This window comes from Felis catus, chromosome A3 (assembly GCF_018350175.1).
Source record: "Felis catus isolate Fca126 chromosome A3, F.catus_Fca126_mat1.0, whole genome shotgun sequence".
NCBI lineage: Eukaryota > Metazoa > Chordata > Mammalia > Carnivora > Felidae > Felis > Felis catus.
This window is the reverse complement of record NC_058370.1, coordinates 118,312,172-118,332,448: the sequence shown is the minus strand read 5'-3', so window position 1 is coordinate 118,332,448 and position 20,277 is coordinate 118,312,172. Positions and strand designations below refer to the sequence as shown.

The following is a 20,277-nucleotide window of genomic DNA, read 5'->3' as shown; positions in this document are numbered from 1 at the left end:
TCCATCCAGAAACACCACTCGTCGTGCTGGGTGGGGAATGGAGGGTGGAGGGATATTTGGTGTCGCGCAAAAGGATGGAACGACAGGAAGGGGTTCTGAGGCCGTGTTGAGGTCCAAACCCCACCTACAGCCTCCTGGGGCGGGGTCTCAGAGGAGGGAGGCACGTCATGTGACTCACTCCAGCCGCAGCCCCCTCGGAAGCCGCCAGGCGGAAGTAGACGTTCAGATCTGGACTCGGCGGCGCCGACTCCACATCCGGGAGAGGAGAGGAGAGCGGAAGTGGCGTTGGTCTGGCCGGAGCCCTTGGGTGGATTTGTTAGGCGTGGAGAGGGAGTGATGTCTTCCAGGCTCGGTGCAGTACCCGCCGTGAGTTTCTCGGTTTGACCGTTATGTTTTAGGGGTAGCGCTGTCGAGCCCGCAACACGCGGTCCCTCGCTTTTGTGCCATGCTCAGAGTTGGTTTTATCAGAGCCCATCGTAGGCCCCACCCTTCTAGGTCAGATCTACCTGTCTCCCTTTTTCCCTCCAGTTACCGCTGACTGTTCCCACCTCCTTGGACTCAGTTCTTCTCTAGATTGCCATTAGTTTCTATTTCTTTTATATCCCCAGTACCTCCCATATCCGTTGTCCTCTCTTTTCGCCTCCCTTTTAGAGCCTCTATCTGGGACGGGGCTTTGAGAATGGGGGAGATGAAGGCTATGGTGTTGTCACCTGCCTTGGCTGGGTAGGAAGACAGGACGACACGCTTTTCCAAAAAAGTCTTGCTTTCTTCCGTTGGAGGTAGTTGCCCCGGGAGAGCTTCATTTCTTCTGGGCACAGGGGGATTCGTCTTTTTGTGGTCAAGGTTCAGCGGTCCCTAGCATTCACTCATGTGCTTGCGATTTGCTAGACTCCGGAACCCACATCCTTTAAGCACCAGAGGAGCACGAAGATCGTGGGAGCTAAGAAGTAAGTGAGATTTTCTGGGGTCCATTTATAATTGTGTCGCCAGCGCTGTCCAATGGAACTTTTGTGATGATTGAAAATGTTCTGTATTCCCGCTGTAAAGGACCGTAGCCACGTATGGCTTTTGAGCACTTGAAATGTGGCCAGTGTGATTGAGGAACTGAATTTTAAATTGTATTTGATCTTAACTTAAATTTAAATAGCCACCTATAGTTAGTGCCTACCTTGATTGGACAGTGCGGGTCTAAACCTAATGTAGGGGAGAAGAACCTAGCTTGCAAAGAAAAGCACGAATTATATTAAAAATGGAAGGTATGACCTAGTGTAGCCTCGCATATCCTCAGACATCAAGTATGTACTCATGAATACGTTGATGAACATGGGAAGGATTGATAAAAATGCCTGGAAGAAATCCTTTTCTTTTCAGACTGTTTGGCTTTAAGACTGGTTTATTACTTTGTAGACCGAATGTGCTAACCTTTTTCATATTTGTTATTACAAAATAGATTCTTATTAACTAGATATTCACTGAAAGGGTTAATTCATTCAGATAACATTTACTAAATATCTGGTATGTGCCAGCTCTGTAGTAGGTTAGATATACAGGCAAGAAAAACACAGAACTAATAATCCAAAAGGGAAGATAGGCAAGTACATCAACATGATACAGTGTAATTAAATATTTTTAATCAGGAATTTAATATAGCATTTAGGGAGGGGGAGTGATAGTTCAGAAGGGAAGAGTTGCCAGAGCAAATCACTTCTAAACAGACTTGAAAGTCAAGAAATAATGCAGTTAGCCATAAGGAAAAGGTATTTTTCATAGAGAACAGAATGTGAACAGGTGAAAGCATTTAATGGAATAACAAGTGGGTAATTGCTAAGAGATATAAAGAATAATAGGCCCTCATCTATTAATCTGAATCAGAATCATTGGAGTTAGGGTATAGGAATCCTTATTTTTAACTGACTTTGTAGGAGAAAGTTTGAGAACCATTGGGGAGAAGTGAGACTAGAAGAGACTACAGGATGAAACCCTGGAGAATGTCAGCATTTAAGGATTGGGTAGAATGAAGGGAGGCTGCAAAAGAAACTGAGATGAACCAAAATAATTTTCTAGTGAAATCTAAGTAGTTGCACCTAGAGAATGAACTACGGTCTTGTAAAAATTTTTGGTAGATCAGAGAGGAGTCAAAAATAGGTTAAACTTTTCTTCCTTGTGATTAGAAGCTGAGACTGAAAAGTAATGCCACAGACAACAAATTATAAAGTCACTACAATTATGATCATACTGTTTGAACTTTTTCTTGCCATAGTTATGGTAAGGGAAGTTTGAGATTAATTGGAGTTTTTGCAAGTAACCAAATACCCTCATTGGACAAGTATTGTAAAATACTTGATAATTGGTTTTGGTGAGTCCTCTAAAAATAAAAGAGGCCTAGAGGGAGGGGTTCTCTAACCACATTGACTTAATTCCCAAGATGCTATTCATGCTGATCATGTGCTTGTACTTATTGGATATGCGTCTGAGTCCTACACTGACCATAAAGAAATTCCTATGAGGACAGTTTACTAAGAGGAGTTACATGGGACTTGACTCTTAATGGATTGTTGATACTTTCAAATTCTTCCTGGTAGAGATTGGTCCCATTGTTTTGGAGGGTGGGTTTTGGCGCAGAGGACTGCCAAGTCTTATTAAAAAAAATTTTTTTAATACTTTTATTGAGGTATCATTGAAGTACAAGATACCATACATTTACATATTACATACCCACAGTTTACATATTTAAAGTAGACAGTATGATCAACGTTGACATTTGTAAATAACCATAACACTGTCAGCACAATCAAGATAACATTTCCATTTCTCCCAGAAGTTTTTGTGTAATCCGTTCCTTCCTCTGCTCCTGTTCTGGACACCACCGACCTTTTTCTGTCACTGTACAGTGGTTTGCATGTATAAATGCAAATCATATAGTATGTTTTTTATATAAATGAAATTTTATATAAGTTATTTTATATAAATGAAATCATATAGTATGTTTTCTTTTTGCATGATTTCTTTCACTCAGTATAATAATTTTTGACTGAAAATTAGTTTTTATTGCTGAATAGAATTCCATTATGGATATACCATGATTTGTTTAGCTATCTACCTTGATGGACATTTGGCTAATTTTATTTTGGGGGTATTAAAGCTGCTGTGAACATCCACATACAAGTCTCTGTGTGGAAAAATGTTTTTTCTCTCTTGATCAATGCCTACGATGGTATTTATTTACTAAGATACACCATTTTAGGTTGGTTGGGCCATATGTCAGGATTATGTTTACCTTTTTAAGAAATTACCTGTTTTCCAAATTGGTGGTATTATTTTATATACCAGCAGTATATGGGAATAAACCTTAAATTTTGGCCAGTTTTATGGGTGTAGAGTGGTGTTCCATTGTGATTTTGATTTGCGTTTTCCTGATGAACAATGATGTAGAACATCTGTTCATGTGCTTATTAGCCATTCATGTATCTTCTGCAAAGTGCCTGTTCGTATCTTTTGCCCATTTAAAAAGTTGAGTTGTGGGGCGCCTGGGTGGCGCAGTCGGTTGAGCTTCCGACTTCAGCCAGGTCACGATCTCGCGGTCTGTGAGTTCGAGCCCCGCGTTGGGCTCTGGGCTGATGGCTCAGAGCCTGGAGCCTGTTTCTGATTCTGTGTCTCCCTCTCTCTCTGCCCTTCCCCCGTTCATGCTCTGTCTCTCTCTGTCCCAAAAATAAATAAACGTTGAAAAAAAAAAATTAAAAAAAAAAAAAAAGTTGAGTTGTTTGTCTTACTATGGAATTGTAGTATTTTTAAAAATTCTGTTCCGAGTACAGTTCCTTTATCTGATAGATGTATCTTGAATATTTCCTTCCAGTCTCTGGTTTGCATTTCATTTTTTAATTGTGTCTTTTGAAGGCCAAAAATTATAAATTTATCATTAAAAATGATTAAAATGTTATTATTTTTTCCCTTATCCTTCCTGCTTTTTGTATTCTATTGAGGAAACTTTGCCATCCCTAATTGCAAAGATTTTCTCCTTTGTTTTTTCTAGAAGTTTTCTAGGTTTTACATTTAGGTCTGTGATACATTTAGAGCTAATTTTTTGTGCACGGTGTGTCATAAGAATCAATGTTAATTTCTTTTTATTATTTATCCTGTTGTTAATACTTCCCTTTCCCTATTCAATTACATTGGCACCTTTGTCAGAAATTATTTGAATATATATATGTGTGGGTCTGTTTCTGTACTCCTTATTCTGTTCCACTGATGTATGTATCTATCTTTTTGCCAATACTAAACTGTCTTGTAGGATTAGAGTAAATCTTGAAATCAGATAGGAGAAGTCATCTAACTTTATTGTTCTTTTTAAAAATTTTTTTTTAGCTATTCTAGGTTCTTTGTCTTTTTATATAAATTCTAGAGTCAGTTTATCAATTTCTATAAAAAGAAGCATGCTAAAGTATTGATTGGTATTATATGGAATCAGTAGACCAATTGGGAAGAGTTGCCATTTTAACAATACTGAGACTTCTGATTTATGAACATGGTATATTTTTCTGTTTATTTAGATCTTTAACTTCTCTCACCAACATGATGTAGTTTTCATTATAAAATCTTGGTTATCTTTTGTTAGATTTGTTCTTAGGTATTTTATGTGTTTTTCATGTTATTATAAATGATACTATTTTTATAAGTTCATTTCTAGTTTGTTGTTGCTGGTATCTAAGAATACGATTAATTTTATGTGTTAACCTTGTGTCCTGCCACTTGCTTAATTCATTTTTAGTTCTAGTAGTTTTTCTATTTTTTGAGATTTTCTTTGTAAACAAACATATAATCTGCAAAAAGGGGCAGTTTTCTTTTCTCCTTTTTGATCTTTATGCCTCCTCCTCCCCTTTAAAAAGGTTAAAAGGGTGCCTAGGTGTCTCAGTCGATTAAGTGTCCAGCTGGTGATTTCTGCTCACGTCATGATCTCAGAGGTTCCAGATATTGAGCCCTGAGTTGGGCTCTGTGCTGATAGCAAGGAGCCTGCCTGGGATCCTCTCTCTCACTCTCTCTCTGCCCCCCCCCCCCCATAAACAAATAAACTTAAAAAAAATATATATATATATAAAGGAAAAAACCTTATTGCAGTGGTATTCAACAGTGGAATCAACCATTGTGGGTCTAGGGGTTTCTTTTTGGGAAATTCTAATGATAGATCATGACCTGAGCCAAAATCAAGAGTTGGGTGCTTAACTGACTGAGCGACCCAGGTGCCCCAACAATCTGACTTTAATTGGAGTGTTGAGACCATAAACATTTATTTATTTATTTATCCATCTATTTACTTATTTTTAAAGTTTATTTATTTATTTATTTGAGCAATCTCTACACCCAATGGTTAGAACTCATGACCCGAAAATCAAGAGTTGCATGCTCTTCTGACTGAGCCAGCCAGGTGTCCTGACCATAAACATTTAAATTAATTATTGATATGGTTAGATTTAGGTTTGTTATTTTATTATTTGTTCTCTGTACCCTATTTTTTTGTTCCTTTATACATTATTTTGTTTTTAATTTTTTTTTTTAGTCTTTATTTTTGAGAGAGAGAGAGAGAGAGAGAGACAGAGGGCAAGCAGGAGAGGAACAGAGAGAGAAGGAGACACAGAATCTGAAGCAGGCTCCAGGCTCTGAGCTGTCAGCACAGAGCCGAATGCGGGGCTTGAACTCACAAACTGTGAGATCATGACCTGAACCGAAGTCAGACGCTTAACCGACTGAGCCACCCAGGCACCCCTATACCTTATTTTGGATTATTTAAATATTTACTGTCTGATTTTAGTTTATATATTTAATTTTTGCTGTTTTCTTTCTTTTTTCTCTTTCTTTCTCTTGTGTGTAGTACTTGCTTTAGGATTTACAGTATACATACCTGTCGTTTCATAGGCTACTTAGAGTTTGCGTACTACCACCTTGCTTAAATGTAAAGGCCTTACAACCATGTAGATTCCTTAACCCGGTCTGCTGACCATTAAGTTATAGCTGTCATATGTATTACATCTACCTATGTTGAAAACCTTGCCAGATAATGTTAAAGTTTTGTTTTAAAGAGGGTTTTTGGGTTTTTTTTTTTTTTTAATATGTTTACCCATTTCTTTTGTTCTTTCTTCATTCTTAAAAACCTAGATTTCTGGTATCATTTTCCTTCAGCTAGAATAATCTCCTTTAGCATTTCTCATAGAGCAGGTCTGCTGACAACAAATTTTCTTTTCTTTTTTTTTTTTTTCATCTGAAGAAGTATGCCTAAAGGATATTTTCATGGAATACAGAATTTCAGATTGAGAAATTTTTTCTCTCAAGATTTTATTTTTTTTTTATTAAAAAAATTTTTTTTTAACATTTATTTATTTTTGAGACAGAGAGTGGCAGAGTATGAATGGGGGAGGGTCAGAGAGAGGGAGACACAGAATCTGAAACAGGCTCCAGGCTCTGAGCTGTCAGCACAGAGCCCGATGCAGGGCTCGAACTCATGGACCGCGAGATCATGACCTGAGCCGAAGTCAGACACTTAACCCTGAGCCACCCTGGGGCCCCAAGATTTTAAAGATGTTACACTGTTTTCTGTTCTCTTTGGTTTCTTTTTTTTTTTTTAAGTTAAAAAAAATCTTTTTAATGTTTATTTATTTTTGGGAGAGAGAGAGCACACTAGCAGGGGAGAGGCAGAGGGAGTGGGGGACAGAGTATCAGAAGCAGGCTTTGTGCTGACAAGCAGAGAGCCTGATGCAGGGCTTGAACTCACAAACCATGAGATCATGACCTGAGCTGAAGTTGGACACTTAACCAACTGAGCCACTCAGGCGTGCCTGTTCTCTTTGGTTTCTATTCAAAGTTTTGTGGTCATTCAAATCATTGATGTATATATATACACACACATACATATGTATACATATGTACGTATGCGTATACAGAAATATAATGTTATTTTTTTAAACTGCTTTCTAGATTTTGTTTTAACATTCGGTTTTGAAAGTTTTCATTAAGATGTATTTGGGTGTATTTTTCTTTGAATTTATTTTCTCGAGTGTTTGTTGAACTCCTAGGATCTGTAAATTAATGTCTCATTAATTTTGGGTGATTTTCCACCATTATTTTTTTCAAATGTATTTTCATGCCACAGACTTTTTTCCTTTCCTTTTGGGATTATGGCTACACTTAAGTTAGACATTTTGATGTTGACCCACAGGTTGTTGGGGCTCTGCTGAGTGTTTTTCAGTCTTTTTTCTCTTTGTTCTTCAGATTGGTTAATTTCTATTGATCTGTCTTCAAGTTCACAGGCTCTTTCCTTTTTCATCTCCATTCTGTTATTGAGCCCATTCTGTTTTTATTTCAAATATTGTATTTTTAGTTCTAAAATTTCAGTTCTTTTTTTTTTTTTTTTTTTTTTTTGGTTTCTGTTTTCTGCTGATAATTCCTATCTTTTCCTTCACTTCAAGTGTGTTTTCCTTTATTTCATGAAACATAGTTATAATAGCGTCTTTAAATCTTTGGTAGTTCTAACTTCTGGATCATCTTGGGGTGACATTTGTTTGTTATCTGTTCCTTTCAGAATTATTCACATTTTACTGGTTCTTTGTGTATTGCATAATTTTGGAATTTATTCCTAATATTGTGAATGTTATTTGTATAGACTTTGGGTCCTTTTAGAATCTTCTGGGAGATCATTGCTGTTTTGTTTTATTTAAAAAATTTTTTTTAATGTTTATTTTTGAGAGAGAGACAGAATACTAGCAGGGGAGGGACAAAGAGAAAAGGAGACAGAATCCAAAGCAGGCTCCAGGCTCTGAGCTATTAGCACAGAACCCGATGCAGGGCTTGAACTTATGAACTGTGAGATCATGACCTGAGCTGAAGTCGGACACCCGACTAACTGAGTCACCCAGGTGCCCCATCATTGCTGTTTTTATTTTAGCAAGTAACCTGTTTACTGTTCAGACCATAAGTTCTGTCTTGTCTTCTGAGGGTATTGGTTCAATCTTAGTTCCATTATTAAAAAAAAAAAAAAATTTTAATGTTTAATTTTGAGGGAGGGGAGGGGCAGAGAGAGAGAGAGAGAGAGAGAGAGAGAGAGAGAGAGAGAGACAAGAATATGAAGCAGACTCCAGGCTCTGAGCTGTCAGCACAGAGCCTGATGCAGGGCTCACACTTAAGAACCATGAAATCATGACCTAAGCCGAAGTTGGACGCTCAACCAACTGAGCCACCCAGGTGCCCCTTAGTTCCACTCTTCTAAGTCTTTGCTATGATAGTTGTAGTCTGTTTTGAATAGTTTAGTGGTTTGTTGGAGACTTTTTCAGGTGTTCCAAGTCTTGTTTCATTTCTCCAAGCTTTTGCTACATTGGATTGGGTCTGTCTTTCACTAGTAGCTCAGGGGTTAGTCTGAGGCTTGTGCAATTTGTTAAAATCTTATTTCACCTTTTGAAGCCTTTGCTAAACTGGCTTGGGTATGCTCCACACATACATGGCTCAGATTAAGCTGTGATTTGTATGAATTCAGACAGAATTATGCGATTACCTTCTTTGCGTGTCTCTTCTTCACAGCTCTCTCACACCTTCTGGTCTATAGAGACCCCTTTTCCTAGTTTCTCTGGTCAGAAAGATAGAGTTTTTGTTGGAATGTAGGCTGCCCATGCCACTCTACAAATGGGCCCACCCTTATTGCAGAGCCACATGTGATGGAAAACAAAAAAAAGGGGGGGGGGGAATACATCCCATGGGAGTCACTTCTCCCAGTTTTGACTTCTCTCCACAATCCACCTGCTTTGTTTTCTTTTCAGAATCTAGGATTTTTAGTTGTAATAAGCAGGAGGGATGGGCTGTAGAGGGCTTATGCACCATGGCTGAATCAAGACTTTGCTGTATTAAATTTGTAATTTTGGATCTCATGTGCAGAGAAGTGAAAATCATTCTTCCCTGCTCAGAGTATACTGACATCATCAGTCCCTATTTTTTGTTTTACCTGTTTCCATTTCCATCTCCTTCCAGAGACAACCATGTTAGCAAGTGTGACATTTGCCCTTAAATATTTATGAATCTTTGTAAAATAGCTAGTGCTGTTTACACGTATATTTGTTTTTAATTTACCCAATTGACATTAGTCTTGTTCTGTTACTTCTGTCATTCAACAGTATGCTTTTTGGTTATGTTCATGTCTCTATGTGTAGAAATGGTTTATTGCTTCTAACAACTACATAGTATTCCATAGTAGACATGTATCACATTTTACTTACATATTTCTTATGAATGGTCACCTAGGGGCACCTGGGTGGCTTAGTAGGTTAAGCGGCCAACTCTTGATTTTGGCTGAGGTCATGATCTCACAGTTCACGAGATTGAGCCCCACATCGGTCTCTGTGCTGACGGCGCGCCTGCTTGGGATTCTTTCTCTCCCCCTCTCTCTCAGGACGGCTTTTGTGCCTATGTGCACACTCTCTCTTTCGAAATAAATAAGTAAACATTTAAAGTATTATATTGAATCTGCCAATTTACGTCTACTACAAGACCTTAGTTCAAGTCCTTATCATCTCTTATCTATTCTATTACAATAAACTGCTACCTCTTCTCCCTTTATTCACTTTTCCTCCATGGGTCATCTAATGTATAGCATCCAGAGTGATCTTTCTGAACCATAAGCCTAACACATGCCTCACACAGATCTTTAGCTGGAGAAGGATGTCTCAGAGGTTCTTGGACCACACTTTTTAGAACTGCTGCTCCTCTGTGCATTCTGAGCCTCCTAGAAGATAACTTTGTAATTACTCAGTCATGTTTGTTAACTACATAGTGACTGGTCTTAAATTTGGGAATTTGGAATCCAGCTGTGTATCAGACTTGTCTGGCCAGCTTACCTCAGACAAGACAGCACCCTTCCTTTAACTGTGAGAACTAAGAATCATATTACCTAAATAAGACAGGACAGCCCTGACACCAGGTTTAGGGAGGAGGCTAAGGGAGAGGGAAGATGGAGCAGACTAGAGCCCTACAAACTGTTTTTTTCCTTCTTTATTCTCAGGGGTACTGTTTAGTTACTGTCCCTCTCTTAGAGAAATAGAGGTGCCTGGTTACAGATCCATGGGATCTTCTGAAGGGTCGTAGAACAGCCTATTACCTTGACTACTTTCTTTTCTTGAATCAATCTAGGAAAGAATGCCTACTTGGACTGCAGAGTGAGCACTAATGTGTACTGCTTTCTCTTATCACAATAAAGTATAATAATAATTTTATATGTTGCCTTTGGTCAGCCATTGTAATTGTAAGATTACAACCTAATCCTGTTTTTATTATCAGGCTTCTTAGGTTTTGCATCGGTTACCAACTTCTTATGATATAAAATAATTAATAGGAACTTTACTCTTGTGGTATATATATTTGTGTCATATTAATAGCAGGACCCAGTGCTCCATAAAGGATAATAGTTTCCAGTACACTATTCCTCACGATGACTCCTTAAGCGGCTCGTCGTCTGCTTCTTCATGTGAGCCAGTGAGTGATTTTCCAGCGTCCTTCCGAAAGTCTACCTACTGGATGAAGATGAGAAGGGTCAAGGCAGCTGCTGCTTCGCGTGTTGAAGGTACCAGTATCTCTGCTTTATTTCAAAGACAGAGCATTTTCTAGGTAGCTGTTGTAAATGGTTCTTAAAAGTATTAAGCATCACATATGTTTCTCACATCTGTGTTAGGCTGTCACACACTGTTAAGCTTTGTGAACTGTCCTTTTATTTTATTTTTTTAGTTTATTATTTTTTTAAATTTACATCCAAATTAGTTAGTATATAGTGCAACACTGATTTCAGGAGTAGATTCCTTAGTGCCCCTTATCCATTTAGCCCATCCCCCCTCCCACCACCCCTCCAGTAACCCTCAGTTTGTTCTCCATATTTATGAGTCTCTTCTGTTTTGTCCCCCTCCCTGTTTTTATATGATTTTTGTTTCCCTTCCATTATGTTCATCTGTTTTGTCTCTTAAAGTCCTCATATGAGTGAAGTCATATGATTTTTGTCTTTCTTTGACTAATTTCACTTAGCATAACACCCTCCAGTTCCATCCACGTAGTTGCAAATGGCAAGATTTCATTCTTTTTGATTGCCGAGTAAAACTCCATTGTATATATATACCACATCTTCTTTATCCATTCATCCAACGATGGACATTTGGGCTCTTTCCATACTTTGGCTATTGTTGATAGTGCTGCTACAAACATGGGGGTGCATGTGTCCCTTCGAAACAGCACACCTGTATCCCTTGGATAAATGCCTAGTAGTGCAATTGCCGGGTCGTAGGGTAGTTCTATTTTTAGTTTTTTGAGGAACCTCCATACTGTTTTCCAGAGTGGCTGCACCAGCTTGCATTCCCAACTGTCCTTTTATTTTAGAGTGAAATTCTTACTCCTCTAGGGTATACGGGTATCAGCCTTTCCTCTTCAAATGATTTGAACTTCTTTCCCATTATGCCAATTTCATCCTCTGTTGACGTTTAGAGGCCTTTATTATTCATGGGGAACAATGGATCAGTTGGGATGGAGAACAGTAAAAAAATGAAATGGGGAGGTCGAATGAGTTAGTGACGTTTTACCAACTTCCCTAAAACTGTCACAGATACTTCTGTGGGCCTTGTGTTTGCTGATGATCTCTCCTGTGATGACCTTGTGAGTGTGCTTTGTTTTTTTTTTTTTTTTTTTTTTTTTTTGGTGAGTGATATTTTGAAGGCTGGCCAGTATGTTCACTTGTAAGCCATACCGAGGGTTTTGTTTGTTTGTTTTTGTGTGGTATTTCAGGGTCAGGTGGAGTATCAACCAAAGGAAAAAGGAAACCCAGGCAGGAAGAAGATGAAGACTATCGAGAATTTCCTCAGAAGAAGCATAAGCTTTATGGTGAGGGAGTAACTTTGCTAATTCTTTTCCCTTGGGTACCTTGGCTTTATTCTTCAGGGGTAAAAGGGAGAGAGACCTGAGGTTTTGGCCCTTGGAGCACTGCTGAACCCTTTGATTTTTTGGCGAGGAATGGCTTTCATCCTACCTGACTTTTTTGTTTTTTTCCTGTCATAACTTTTTTTTTTTCACATTTACTCATTTTTGAGAGACAGAGAGAGACAGAGCACAAATGGGGGAGGGGCAGAGAGAGAAGGAGACACAGAATCCGAAGCAGGCTCCAGGCTCCGAGCTATCAGCACAGAGCCCAATGTGGGGCTCGAACCCACGAACTGCGAGATCATGACCTGAGCCGAAGTCGGATGCTTAACTGGCTGAGCCACCCAGGCGCCCCTATTATTTTTATTTTATTTTTTTTTAAATATGGAATGCTTATATGTGCTGCTGAAGCGAGCACTTTTTTTTTTAATTTTTTTTTACATTTATTCATTTTTGAGAGACAGAGATAGAGCACAAATGGGGGAGGGGCAGAGAGAGAGGGACCCTGTCATAACTTAAGGGAGACGGTTGGTTGAGGGAGTGGGACATAGGATGTTGAGAAGAGATGGGAGGAAATTTTGATAGTAACAGATTGGATAGCAAAGGTGATATGTTGGGCTTCAAGTTTCTGTCTTGTGTCAGGGAGGAAGCAACGGCCTAAAACTCAACCTAATCCTAAATCCCAGGCTCGTCGTATTCGGAAGGAACCACCAGCTTACGCAGCAGGTATGTTTTCTGTTGGAAGCTTTGGGGTATCAAGGTCTTGCACTCTGTTTTTTTTTTGTTGTTGTTGTTGTTGGTCAAGGAGTGATGTTATAAAGAGTTTCTTTAAGGAGGCAGTTATTAAGGGTATGGGTTTGGAGGCCAGTCAGACCCGCCTTTAAGTTTTGGCTCTTAACTCATTTTCTGGTCTGCCTTCATCTAGTTAACTTCTGCAGGCTTCAGTTACCTTGTCTCTAAATAGGGATAATGAAGGTAGTCAGAATTTTCATGGAGACTAAATGGGGATAAAAACATTTAAGAACATCTCAGACACACAGGAAACAGGAAATTGGCTGTTATATATCTAAGTATCCCATTATTATATGCTGCTGTGAAAATGTTGCCCCATTGTTGGTTATACCTCAGTAAAGCTAGAAAAAAAAAATGTTGCCCGGTTCTTTAAGCTGCTGGGCTTTTGAATGGTTCTCAAATGGTTTTGGTCGTGGAGGACTGAGTAGGAGTATCAGAAACTCCTCATTGTCTGAAAAAAAATTACTTCTAGAAAGAGTCTTTTCCCCAGGAAGGAAAAAAAATGATACTTTTACTAAATTCCAGGAATACGTTTTCTGTTTCTAGAGAATTCTGCAAATTATGAAGTGTTTCTTTCTCTGCTTTGTAGGCAGTTTGGAGGAACAATGGTACCTAGAAATTGTGGATAAAGGCAGTGTCTCCTGTCCTACCTGCCAGGCGGTGGGGAGGAAGACCATAGAGGGCTTAAAGAAACACATGGAGACCTGCAAACAGGTTAGAGATTTTGTGGCGTTTCATAAGGGTTATGACCTTTTCCCATACCTCAGACAACTATCGCTGTGTCAGTGTGCTGATTACTGTGGAGAAGCAGCAGCATTGTGTTACAAGGAAAACAGAGGCTTTAGAGTCTGACAGACTTGGGTTTGAATCTTCATTTAGCCACTTACTGGTTGTGTCATTTAGCTTTTTATGTGTGGACCTTGGTTTTCTCATTTATATTACAAATTATACAAATAATTTTATGTAGTCCCTGAGGGGATAAGAAAGAATACATGCTGAGTGCCCACCCCGTTACTCGGCAAATGTTGGCGCTCAGTAAATGGTAATTCTTACTCCTTTAAAAATGAGTTACTTTTACTTCTTTACCCTTGAGGATATGACACTGAGGTTGTGGGGTTTTGAGATTCTTTGGGTTTGGAAATAAAGGAGACACAGACGAGAGCATCCGGGTAGGACTCTGTTACATTCTGTTTCTCTGTTGAACAACCTGACACTGAGCAGTATTTCTTCCTGTAGGAAATGTTTACTTGTCATCATTGTGGGAAACAACTTCGTTCACTGGCAGGGATGAAGTATCACGTGATGGCAAATCATAATAGCTTGGTAAGAGTATCTTCTGTCCTGTATGAGCCTGTGTGTGTTTGGATGTCTTTACTTAGATGAGTGTGGATAACCCAGTGGAGGTGTCTAAGGCTCTGGGGCTTTATAGGGGTGTGAGCAAGAATACCTTTTTGATAGAAGAGTCATGCACATGAAACCTTTGCGGTGGGTATTTGTGTGTTTAGGTTAGCCCCAAAGGTTCGTCTCCTGGAAGATAGAGGCTCTGAGCTCTTATTTGCATTATATTTGCTTCCTTGTCTGTCTAGGAGAAGATGGAGAAAGCCAGGAGTCAGATAACTAAGCTTCATGGGCATCGGCTTAGGTGCTAGTCCAGTCCTTGATTCTCCTATGATACAATTTTTTTCTGTATCTGTCTTTTCCATGAATCATCTGCTTGTTTGCTTGTCTTGCTTTCTAGCCCATTTTGAAGGCTGGAGATGAAATAGACGAACCAAGTGAGAGAGAACGGCTCCGAACAGTTTTAAAGAGACTGGGAAAGCTCAGGTGCATGCGCGAGGTAAGAGCCCAGGGACAGTGTCTCCTTCTGCCTGGAGTCTTGAATCAATGTCTTTCTGTTATTTTGTTCCATTTCTTCTCTCTTGTAGACCTGGTTCTGTCTCATCGTACAGCGTAAGAGTGGCTCCTGCTTTTCCAGCTGTTTTGAATTCATTAGTAGCTCTTTATTTTCTTTCTCATCTCCATAAACTTATTTCTCCCCTCTTTCCCTTTGTTCAAAGGAGTTTCTTTACCATCCTTTTTTAGTGTGATGAAAAGGATCTTGGTATTCTCACTGTGAGGAGCTTTGCCATTGCTGGGTGTATGATACTGGGGTGGAGTCGAGTCATAGACCAGAGAGGAAGCTCTGCCACAGGGGAGACACACAGATCCAGTTTACTGAATGCCAACTAAACTGATTGACTGTCACGGTTGGTGGTGGACAGGACAGGCGTTCGGCCAGGCACAAGGGCCAAGGAAAGGTTGTGCCAACGGGAAGTGTTGGAGAGGGTCTAGTGATACCAGAGGATCTATTTACGTGAGGTGGTGGTTGAATGCTTTGTGGCTGTTGAGAAATTGAGAAATCATGTCAAAAGATGTAAGATTATAGTTCAGGCCTTTCTCCTGTGTTCAGAGTTGCTCTAGTAGCTTCACCAGCATCATGGGATATCTGTACCATGTCAGAAAATGTGGCAAAGGGGCTGCAGAGCTGGAGGAGATGACCCTGAAATGTCACCACTGTGGAAAGCCATATAAATCGAAGGCTGGACTTGCGTATCACCTGAGGTCAGAGCATGGGCCTGTGAGTACTGATTACTTTCCAGACCCTGTTTGGGGATCTGTTTTTTGGGGACTCCTTACTCCGACATCTTCCCATACATCTGCTGTTCCTTATTTGTATCCCCTTTTAATCTTTGAATGCTTTTGTTTTCCTTTCCTTATTTTTCCTTGGTTCTCTTATTTCTGCCTTTTGAACATAATTAGGTTAGAGAAATCAAAGTTCAGCGTGTAATCTGTGCAGAAGTAAACTCATTATTACACTTTTAAAGCTTAAGCATTCCGATTTAGCTAGAAATTTTGTGGAAATTTCTGTCTGGCTGGTTCTTCCATTCCAATTTTTTTGTCTTGATTTTTTTCCCCCTTGATTACATTTCTAGGCTTCCCCCACCTCATGTTTCTTTTTAGAATTCAGTTTCAAGGTATAATTTACATATGATAATTAATGTTCACCCTTTTAATTTTTTATTTTTTTTAATGTTTATTTTTTGAGAGCAAAGACAGTATGGGGGGGTGGGCAGAGAGAGAGAAGGAGGCACAGAATCGGAAGCAGGCTCCAGGCTCTGAGCTGTCAGCACAAAGCCTGATGCGGGGCTCAAACCGACGAACCGTGAGATCATGACTTGAGCCGAGGTTGGACGCTTAACCGCCTGAGCCACCTAGGCGCCCCAATATTCACCCTTTTTAGTGTGCAGTTACGAGTTTTGACAAATACATAGTCATGTAGTCACCACCACAATCAAGATATAGAACGATTTGACCACTGATTTATTTTCTGTCCCTATAGTTTTGCTTTTTTCACAATGTCCTATAAATGGAGTCATACAATATGTAGCCTTCCTTTTGAGTCTGGCTTCTTTCACTTAGCATAATACATTTGAGACTCATCCATGTGTTGCATGTATCATTAATTTATTTCTTTTTATTTCTGTCTAGGATTCCATTGTATGGATGTTTCACAGTTTCTTTATCCATTCATCAGTTGAAGAACATTTGGGTTGTTCCCATATTTTGGCAATTATGAATAAAGTTACTATAAACATTCACATAAAAGGCTTTTGTGTGAAAATAAATTTTAATTTCTCTTGGGTAAATACTTAGGAATGGGATAGCTAGGTCATATGATAAATGTATGTTTAACTTTATGAGAAACTGCCAAACTCTTTTTCAGAGTGGCTGTACCATTTTGCATTCTCACTAATAAAATATGAGAATTCCAGTTGCTTTGTATCCTTGTTAGGATTTGCTATTGTTAATTTCATTTTTTTCTTAGTCCATTCTATTAGGTATGCAGTGGTATTTCACTGAAGTTTAAATTTGCATCTCCCTAGTGACTAATGACATTGACCATCTTTTCATTTGTTTATTGGCAATGTCAGTTGTTAGTGAAGTGTCTTCTTTTTTGAAGTGGCCATTGAAATCCTTTATTATTGGAGTTTTGTTGTCTTACTAGGAAGTTTTGAGAATATTCTAAGTTTTTTATATATTTTGGACAGAAGCCCTTCATCAGATACATGTTTTGCAAATATTTTCTCCCAGTCTGTAGTTTGTGTTTTCATTTATTTACAGTGTTCTAAATTTTTTTTATAAGTTTATTTATCTTGAGAGGGAGAGAGAGCACCCAAGCAAGGGAGGGGGAGAGGGAGAGAGAGAAGCCCAAGCAGGCTCTGCTTAGTGTGGAGCTTGATGTGGGGCTTGATCTCACAGCTGTGAGATCATGACCTGAGCTGATATCAAGAGTCAGATAGATGCTCAAACGACTGAGACACCCAGGCACCCCTATAGTGTTTTTCAAAGAGCATAGTTCTTAAGTTCGGTTTATCATTTTTTCCTTTTATGGGTAATGCTTTTGTTGTTGTTGTTTCTAATATCTCTTTGCCCAACCCAGTTTTCTTTTCTTTTCTTTTCTTTTAAATGTTTTTATTTATTTTTGAGAGAGACAGAGTGTGAGTGGCGGAGGGGCAGAGAGAGAGAGAGAGGGAGACACAGAATCTGAAACAAGCTCCAGGCTCTGAGCTGTCAGCACAGGGCCAGATACGGGGCTTGAACTCATGAACTGTGAGATCATGAACTGAGCCACCCAGGCACCCCCCAACCCAATTTTCTATTGCTGCTTTAAAAAATCACAAGGGGGCCTGGGTGGCTCAGTCGGTTGAGTGTCTGACTTTGGCTCAGGTCATGATCTCACAGTTCTTGGGTTCCAGCCCTGCGTCTGAGCTGTCAGCACAGAGCCTGGAGCCTGTTTCTGATTCTGTGTCTTCCTCTCTCTCTGCCCCTTCCCCACTCACACTCTTGTCTCTCTCTCAGAAAATAAAACATTTAAAAAAAATCACCACAGAATTAATGGCCTAAAGAACACAACTGTATTGTTTCAGTGTATTAGGCCCGCAGTCCAGGGATAGCACAGCTCAGCTGGCTCCCCTGTGTAGGACCTCACCAGGCTGGCATCAAAATGTCAGTAGGACTGTTCCTTTTTGGAGGCTCAAGGGGAGAATCTGTTTTGAGGCTCGTTAAAATTAAGACTTGAGTTCCATGCAGTTAGTTGTAGGACCTCATTTCCTTGCTTGCTGTAGGCCGAGAGTTGTTCTCTGGTTCTGAAGGCCATCTATGTTCTGTGGCTTGTGGTCCCTTCCTCTTCAAGTCAGCAGCAGTATTGAGTCTCTCTCACACTCTGAATCTCTCCTGCCTTTTCTTCTGTCGCACCTCTCTTACTGAAAGTCAACTGATTCTGGACTTTAATTAGATCTACAAAGTACCTTCACAGCAGCACATAGATTAGCGTTTAATTGAATAATTGATGACTGTAGCCTAGCCAGGGTGACACATCAAAAACCATTACACCCAGGATTACAAAAATGTCCTCCCTTTGTTTCTTCTAGAAGTTTTATAGTTACATGGTTTACATTTCATTTTGAGTTAATTAAAAAAAAAAATTTTTTTTTTCAACGTTTATTTATTTTTGGGACAGAGAGAGACAGAGCATGAACGGGGGAGGGGCAGAGAGAGAGGGAGACACAGAATCGGAAGCAGGCTCCAGGCTCTGACCCATCAGCCCAGAGCCTGACGCGGGGCTCGAACTCACGGACCGTGAGATCGTGACCTGGCTGAAGTCGGACGCTTAACCGACTGCGCCACCGAGGCGCCCCTTGAGTTAATTTTTATATGTAGTATGAGATAGGAATGGGTTGAGGTTCATGTCTTTGCACATGGCTATGTCTTGACCTTTACTTATTAAAATAGAACAGACTTCACCCTAAGAAATTTTTTATATCAGCAAAATACGCATGAAGGTGGTAGAGCTTTATGCTAGTGGTTAGCAAGCCAGTGAAGAGCTTTTGATACTTAGAGCAGGAAGGATAGCCCTTAATCATTGGCTTTGATGGAAGCCACTTCTCAGGCCTGTGTTTTGCTATGTCTCATTCTTGCAGATCTCATTCTTTCCAGAGTCAGGACAGCCAGAGTGCTTAAAGGAGATGAGCCTGGAGCCAAAGAGTGGGGGTCGAGTTCAGAGGCGTTCTGCCAAGATAGCTGTGTACCACCTGCAGGAGCTGGCTTCTGCTGAACTGGCCAAGGAATGGCCTAAGAGGAAGGTGCTTCAAGATTTGGTGCCTGATGATCGGAAGGTAAAGTAGAAACTTGCGTTCATTTTGAACCATGTCTGATGTTGTGCTTCGTACATACGGAAAAGTAAATGCACTTGAGTACATGATAAACAGTATGTTGCTGCTTTTTTTAAATTAATTAATTAATTAATTAATTTTATTTTTTTTAAATATATGAAATTTATTGTCAAATTGGTTTCCATACAACACCCAGTGCATCCCAAAAGATGCCCTCTTCAATACCCATCACCCACCCTCCCCTCCTTCCCACCCCCCATTAGCCCTCAGTTTGTTCTCATTTTTTAAGAGTCTCTTATGCTTTGGCTGTCTCCCACTCTAACCTCTCTTTTTTTTTTCCTTCCCCTCCCCATGGGTTCCTGTTAAGTTTCTCAGGATCCACATAAGAGTGAAAACATATGGTATCTGTCTTTCTCTGTATGGCTTATTTCACTTAGCATAACACTCTCCAGTTCCATCCACCTTGCTACAAAGGGCCATATTTCATTCTTTCTCATTGCCACATAGTACTCCATTGTGTATATAAACTACAATTTCTTCATCAGTATGTTGCTTCTTAATCCTTAGAGATGGAGTATGTCTGATCCAGCTTCAGTGTTTGGATTCATATGGGTCCTAGAGAGACCGTCTGTTTCAGAAATTCCTTAAGGAACCCTCTTAATTTTGAACTGCTTCTGGAGGGAATCCGAATTCCCAGATTAGTCTTTTTTTGTTAGTCTTTGTTTCCACTTTGTTAGTTTTTTGTTAGTCTTTTGTTAGTCTCTGTTTCCACTTTGTTAATTTGTATGTAGTAGTTTATATTTAGTTTAGATAAATGATTTCAGTTTGTTTTTCTAGCAACAGAACTCCTCTCCCCACCCACTCTTTTTTTTCCAAATGAAAATTATATAAAACACCAATATGTAGAATAACTTAAAATAGAGTCACTGGGGTGCCTAGGTGGCTCAGCTGGGTAAGTGTCCAACTTCAGCCAAGGTCATGATCTTGCAGTTTGTGAGTTTGAGTTCCATGTTGGGCTATCTGCTGATAGCTCAGAGCTTGGAGCTGCTTCGGATTCTGTGTCTCATTCTCTCTCTGCCCCTCCCCTGCTCATGCTCTGTCTCTCTCTCTCTCTCTCTCTCTCTCTCTCTCAAAAATAAATATTAAAAAAAAAAAATTAAAAATGGAGTTTCTCTATGTAACTAGGGGTAGTGAGCCCAAAACTTTGCCTTCTTGGCCTTCTCCTTGATACTTTTATCATTCCTTCCATGGCCCCAAGTGTACTTCTCAGGGTTACAGAATCTAGCTTAGAAGCCTTTGGTTTAAAATAGATCATAGACCAAAGGAACATATTTGGCCAAGAGGAGATAAG

The 20,277-nt window shown here is 39.6% G+C and overlaps 1 protein-coding gene across 2 annotated transcripts in view; it reads left to right on the top strand.

Annotated features, from left to right (window-relative positions):
- Positions 1-196: 196 nt before the first annotated feature.
- Positions 197-20,277, top strand: part of ZNF512 (zinc finger protein 512) — a 34,420-nt gene continuing 14,339 nt past the window's right edge. The window contains exons 1-10 of one of the 2 annotated variants that reach the window (XM_006930401.5): positions 197-366; positions 889-947; positions 10,407-10,588; positions 11,791-11,886; positions 12,565-12,648; positions 13,304-13,428; positions 13,951-14,037; positions 14,453-14,551; positions 15,164-15,331; positions 18,735-18,929. In XM_006930401.5, coding sequence (XP_006930463.1) covers positions 337-366; positions 889-947; positions 10,407-10,588; positions 11,791-11,886; positions 12,565-12,648; positions 13,304-13,428; positions 13,951-14,037; positions 14,453-14,551; positions 15,164-15,331; positions 18,735-18,929 — 1,125 coding nt within the window. In that variant the 5' untranslated portion in view covers positions 197-336. Of the gene's footprint in view, positions 367-888; positions 948-10,403; positions 10,589-11,790; positions 11,887-12,564; positions 12,649-13,303; positions 13,429-13,950; positions 14,038-14,452; positions 14,552-15,163; positions 15,332-18,734; positions 18,930-20,277 lie in introns of both variants that reach the window. The other variant, XM_006930400.5, reaches the window with a different exon arrangement.